The sequence below is a fragment of the Capsella rubella genome, unplaced genomic scaffold (genome assembly GCF_000375325.1).
Source record: "Capsella rubella cultivar Monte Gargano unplaced genomic scaffold, Caprub1_0 scaffold_7, whole genome shotgun sequence".
In the NCBI taxonomy this organism is placed as follows: Eukaryota; Viridiplantae; Streptophyta; class Magnoliopsida; order Brassicales; family Brassicaceae; genus Capsella; species Capsella rubella.
The window spans coordinates 14,765,322-14,771,763 of NW_006238917.1; the positions used below are offsets into that span (position 1 = coordinate 14,765,322).

At 33.5% G+C, this 6,442-nt stretch overlaps 2 protein-coding genes across 2 annotated transcripts; one reads left to right on the forward strand and one right to left on the reverse strand.

Moving 5' to 3' along the window:
* Nucleotides 1-246: 246 nt before the first annotated feature.
* Nucleotides 247-2,285, reverse strand: LOC17878090. Its single transcript, XM_006284576.2, has 5 exons — nt 2,166-2,285; nt 1,781-1,888; nt 1,462-1,696; nt 895-944; nt 247-546 (listed from the first exon to the last, which is right to left on the reverse strand). The coding sequence occupies exons 2-5, from the start codon at nt 1,826-1,828 to the stop codon at nt 361-363; spliced, it is 519 nt and encodes a 172-aa protein (XP_006284638.1). The 5' UTR covers nt 1,829-1,888; nt 2,166-2,285; the 3' UTR covers nt 247-360.
* A 1,904-nt stretch (nt 2,286-4,189) lies between these two features.
* LOC17879076 (U-box domain-containing protein 21) lies at nt 4,190-5,543 on the forward strand. Its single transcript, XM_006285959.2, has one exon. It carries the CDS (start codon nt 4,190-4,192, stop codon nt 5,510-5,512), a length of 1,323 nt encoding a protein of 440 aa, XP_006286021.1. The 3' UTR covers nt 5,513-5,543.
* The last annotated feature ends 899 nt before the right edge of the window (nt 5,544-6,442 follow it).

Here is a 6,442-nt window from a genome sequence, read left to right on the forward strand (position 1 = left end):
ATTTTAAAATTAGTGTCAAATTCATTATATATAAATTATATCTAGTATTATTATTAAAGTTGATTTATTTAATCAAATATATTATAAAAGATAGTGTTATTGTTTGGTTACCATTTATTATTTTGTTCTTCTCTGCATGTTTTCCTTTCATTCCTCAAAAGTTGTTTATTCCGTTCCGTATTGTTCTTTTTGTTCTTTTTCCTTTTGTTACTCTAATGGTTACCAGTAGAATCCTTAGTAGATGTGTTAAGAGTATAGTACAAAATAATGTAAAATAACCTCAAAATACGTTTATAAATAAGCTTAGTATCGATCTTCAAAGAATGACAGTTTCAGGAGTTTTGGGGCAGTGTCAATTCTTTACATGGGAGACGAGTTTTGAAAGAGCAATATCACTCTAGGAAGGTTCTCAAGAGCCACTGTGAAGATGCCACCAAGAATAAACATCAAAACAAATGCAAAAAATATTCTTCCAATGTATTTTAGACTTTGTTCTCCAATTTCTGGTTTTGTATACTTTGTGTACGTTGGAGGATCTTTAGAACCCTGCAAAAGCAAAACGCAAAAACATTGAAGCCTTTTTCCACAATCCAATGGCTAACAGGGAATCACATAACAGCAAGCAAATGGATAGGAAACCAGCAGTCACAGGATCGCAAGTAAGAAAGCGAGCTGAGCAGAGTTGAGACCAGACAGATTCTAAGTGAAAGAAGTTTATTGTCAATTTACTATCAAATATGGTTCTATCTCTCTGTACTCTACTTAAGCTATGAACTGGATAGTATTATTCCCAGTAGAAGTTCGAAACTAAGGGCAACCACTATGGTATAAAGTATTAAGAAATTTGTAAAACAATCTTGCAGTGAACTTTACTAACAAAGTTTAGTTAATTACCATTGATGTCACAGAAGGAAAGGGCTGTGGTAGATTGTTTCTCTCAGTTTCTGCATCAAAAGAAACAAAACAAAGTGAAGAAGTCCATATGCAACTTAGATAACGAAGTCCATATGCAGCTTATGTAACCATTTTCATTGGTTTCAAAGCATATGCAGCTTATCGTAACCATTTCCATTGGTTTCAACGCATCACAACATATACACACCCTGCAAAATTTTAATAACGTCACCATTTGAATCACATCCGTACTTCATCCAAAACCAAGAGCAAAGTGCTTCTCCATACATATGACAGGAAAAAAAAAGGTAAAATAATCCTAAGAATCTGTGTGTTTTGACATAGCATTCAATCGTGTGCCTATTGTCACTATGACAACCATCTACAAATCCATCTATAACTCCATCACTAAACTAGAGCTCTCGTATGCCCACCAATCACAATTCTGTAACCAAGACTTGAATATAAATTCGAGCACAAACAATCTTACTATTTTTAGTCAGCCAAAACCAGAACACTGAAACCTCGAATCCAAATGCTGAAACTGACAAAGAACTAATAAATTACCAGCAAAATCAGCATCAACCATTGCCTTCAACTTCCAGCCATCTCCATAACTGACAAGAGAAGCATCATCCCCAAAACTGATAGGCTCTTCACCTTCCTTCACTGCTTCGATGAAAACTACTCGTGACTTTAACAAACCAAGTTTCCTGTTAATAACAGATACAGCAAACTTCGCCTTTGTCCCGGTCGTGAATCGGTATTCCTTACCAGAAACTTCACAAAAAACCTCCAGAAACTAGGATTCCACAAAATCAACAATGTTTTAGCTATACTAACCATTGAAGTCGAACAAAAAAAGTAACCAGTTAAGTAAACTAACCAGAGGTGGCTGAGAGGAAGACGCTTCAGGTGAAGTATTCTCAGCCATTGCACAGAGTATGAATCTATGTATACTTGTTATTTATAGCTCTTCTGTAGAGTATAGGTACTGCCAAAAGAAGCAAAGCCACAAATCTAATCAGATGATTAACCAAAAGAGAATGTAATGATCCATTGATTCTGATTTCAGAAACCAAATGTTATAATTCGAAGATAATGACACATCTACACGAATCAAGATGCTTGAAGAAGCTTCCAAAAGCCAAAAGCTTTAGAGATCGAAACACTAATTCAACAAACAAATCCAATAACCTAATCGATAAGATTGTTCTGTAGATGAAGCTCTAAAATCGCGAAATTACGAAGGGATGATCGAAGAATTTTACCAAGTTGTTGCGAGGGAACAATCTCGAAACCCTAAATTATGAGCGATTCACTTGAGGAAGAGATTGCGAGCGAGGTCAAAGCGTCGTCGACGATGGTGATTGCGAGAGAGAAGAGAGGAGAGAGAGGAGGAATCTAAAAGCCTGGAAGATGATGATGAGTCAACTTAGATCCTTAACCGAGATAAACCGGTTTGGTTAATCACTATAAAAGTCACTACACAATCGGATTTTTAAATTGAACTAGATGGAAAAAAGAAAAAAATATAATTCATTTGAAAGTTACTATAATAAATTTATGTAGAAAAATAGTTATGTGTCGATAATTTTTTAAAAATACCCTTTTTAGTATATTTTTTAAAGATACCTTTCTTTTTTTATCTATTTTCAAAATACTCATTTTCAAATATGAAAAATTATAAACTTTTTATATGGTTGATAATGTACATCAAAATCATTATTACTACTGGGAAAATAAATCCAAATATTTGTAAGGTTTTAAAAGGTTCTAAACGGCATTTATAAGGTTTTTAAAAGATTTACAAAGTTTTTATAAGATTTTTAAATGATTTTTAAAAGGTTTTTATAAGGTATTTATACGGTATTTATGAAATACATATATATAAATTTATACACATATAAAAATATTTTGTGTCTATAAATATAAGCTTACACATATTTTTTTGATAAATTTCATATTTTATAGTGACTTTTTGATAAAATTAGAAAGAGATGTATTTTTGAAAATGTGGTATTGGAAAAGAGGTATTTTTGAAATTTCCTGTATGTATTCGAAGAAAATTCTATACAGAAAATAAATTCAAATTTCGTGATTGTTGTAATTGTTAGAAAACTATACGTTTAAAATTGGAAGAAAGTTCTAGAAGAATTCAACTTTCAAATTGTGAATGTTTAAAATCTTCAACTTTCTAGATACATTTTGTTTTTAGTGTCTAAGATTTTGTTGACTTCAAAATAAAATAATTAACTTATGTTTAATAAAGAGTTGTTACAAAGACATTATACAGAATTATTGGACACAATTACTACATACGCATATGTATGTGCCATACACTAAGAAAAATATAGCATAAAAGATTTTGACGATGTCATTCAATCATTCAACGAAAAATCAAAATTAAAACGACATTTTAAAATTTAAGAATTTCAATATACACAATTTAAGCCTTTTAAAGACTTTTTTTTTTCTTCAAAAAATCGTATACTTGGAAGATTAAATCTTCTAAACCAAATAAAAGTGATAGGTAGAGAAATCTTGGAGCACTGGTTTGGTATCTTTCAAAAAACACTTTAACACTCTCAAGTCTCAACTATATAAATAAATTTAACCAAATGATTTAGTCAAGATTTGGTAACATGTTTTGGCTTTTAACACCTATGGATCTATTTAATATTTTCTTAAACCCTTTTCTGCTTTATTGCTTAGTTTCTTAAAACTTTTTACACTTGCTTTTGTTTACTTATAAATAGCTTCTTCGTCTCTCTTAATTCCAATCTCAACTTACCTAAAATACAAGATCCTAAAAAACAACTAAACCCTTATTGTCTCTAGTTTGGTTCGATACTTATTTCATTCGATCGGTTCAACATTTTATTCATTCAATCTCATTTTCTTAGAAAAGTCTCTCAATGGACCCTGTGCATTTGCACCCTAACCACATGCTTAGAGCCGGCACTGCATGAGAATGACATATTCATTGAAACATTGACAAGAAAAAAAGATTAATAAGTCCACAATAATTAACTACATAAATCAACTCGATTGTTCCTATTCCTTGAAAAATTCAATGGTCAAAAGTTTCCATTTCCAAGACCAAACTCAACAACTAGCAAACTATAGACCTAATCATCTTCCTCATTCTCCCTCTTCCCCCTAATTTTGACCAAACAAATACTCTGACTTAGTAAAAATAAGATAAAAGCGTTACATATATAAATCTCATCCTAACTCCAAAATCTTGAAACCCAAGTCAATACTACTTAACGTCAAGAAAATAAAATAAAAGATGGGTTTCTTATGGAGAACGAGACAACGTGTATCTAACGAGAAGAAGATAACTCCGGTAACAATGACGACATGGTCAGAATCTGAGACGGAGAAGGAGATAACAATCCCACCGGAGTTTCAATGTCCTATCTCGATCGACCTAATGAAAGATCCTGTAATAATCTCAACAGGGATAACTTACGACAGAGAAAGCATCGAGACATGGATCAGTTCGGGCAACAAAACATGTCCGGTCACTAACACTGTCTTAACAACGTTCGACCAAACACCTAACCACACGATTCGTAAGATGATTCAAAGTTGGTGCGTGGAGGAAGGATCTTCGTTGGTTCAACGTATCCCTACGCCACGTGTTCCTTTAATGCCACGTGAGGTGTACGAGATCTGTAGAAAGTTATCGTCTGCGACGCGGCGTGGGGATTACGAGAAGTGTTGGGAGGTTATTGGGAAGATTACGAAACTTGGGGACGAGAATGAGAAAAATCGTAAGTGTGTTAACGAAAACGGCGTCGGTTTGGTTCTTTGTGAATGTTTCGAGGAGTTCTCGGGAGATGAGAAGTTAACGTTTATGTTAACGGAGATTTTATATCTGCTGACGTGGATGACTCCGATTGGGTTAGAGGGTGTAACGAAACTCGCCTCCGCGACGTCGATTTGCTGCGTCGCGGGTTTGTTGAAGAGCAAGGACGACTTAGTTCGTGAAAACGCTGCCTTTGTTATAAAGGAAATACTCATGTTAAGCGAAACGCGAATTTATGCGTTGGCGGTTGAGAATGGAATTGCGGAAGCGTTAGTGAAGTTAATTCGCGATTCGGTTTCACCTAACGCGACAAAATCGTCGTTGATAGCGATTTATCAAATGGCGTTGCAAAATCCCGCGATCGCGTTGGAGTTTCTAGAAATTGGTTTAGTGAATATGACTGTGGAGATGGTAGTTGACGCGGAGAATAGCGTTTGCGAAAATGCGTTAGCGGTTCTTGATGCGATTTGCGAAACTGAAAAAGGAAGAGAAGAGGTGAGGAAACACGCGTTGGTGATGCCGCTTTTAGTGAAGAAGATAGCAAAGGTTTCAGAATTAGCGACTAGGAGTTCAGTGTCAATGATTTTGAAGCTGTGTAAAACAGGAAACGCGTTTGCGGTTGAAGAAGTAGTGCGTTTGGGTGCGTTTCAGAAAGTGTTGTTGGTTTTACAAGTTGGATATGGAGAAGAGACAAAGGAGAAAGCGACAGAGTTGTTGAAGATGATGAACTCACATATGAAACTTATGAGTGGTTGTGTTGATTCTGTAAAGGAGTTTAAGTATCTCAAGAAACCATTTTGATGTTTTTAGAATATAGAGGAATTCAAAATAGATAAAATTGATTAGTAAATATAAACTCTGTTGATTCTTAAGTGGATTCAAATATCCCAAGATAAAATTTTAATGTTTTATTTAGGATATTTTGAAGATAAAGTTTTAACCGATTTATAAGAAAAAAGTGAGCAGACCAATCATACTAAAAAATTTAAAAGCTAATTTTCTCGTAAAACTATTTAAACTTGAAATTGAATAGTTGAATGAATGTTGAGCTATTTGTTAAAATAAGTTAAATTCAACTAGAATGAATTTTTTCAATATATTAAATTCTTCAAGAGAAGCTCAAACTTGTCGACATTACAGCTAGGGCCTGGGCAAAATAACTAAACCCGAAAAACCAATCCAAAAACTTGATCCGAATCCGAACATATTATTTGAAGTTGATTAATTTTATTTTAGTTTATTTATACAAAATTCATCATTTTCATACTATAGAAATATTTGTTTTCTGTAAATTGGCACCCAATGGGCTTTTTGATACCTCTCATTGGTTCTCATCAGTCATCAGAATAAAAACAAAATGTAAAGCTGACCAGTTAATAATATTCTTCATAAACGACAAATTAGGTTTCAAAATTTTCCAATTCGTAAACACAGAACAAAACCTTGAAAGAAACAAACATTGGAATCTTGGGGACTACTCAGACTTGGTGATCAAGTCTTTTCCCATTACTATATATAAACTCACTTAGGGCATCTTTAAGGGCGTACACGATCGGATGTTATGAGAATAAACAAATCCCAAATAATACAAATAGTGGATTTATAAGAAGTATTCGGTTTTTGCTTAAGACTCTTTGAAGGAAGAGTCTTATGCCATGTGTTTAGTTTTTATTGGGTTTTGTTTTTTTTTTTGTAAAAGAAAAGAAATAATGTTTTCATTCAAAGCCAATT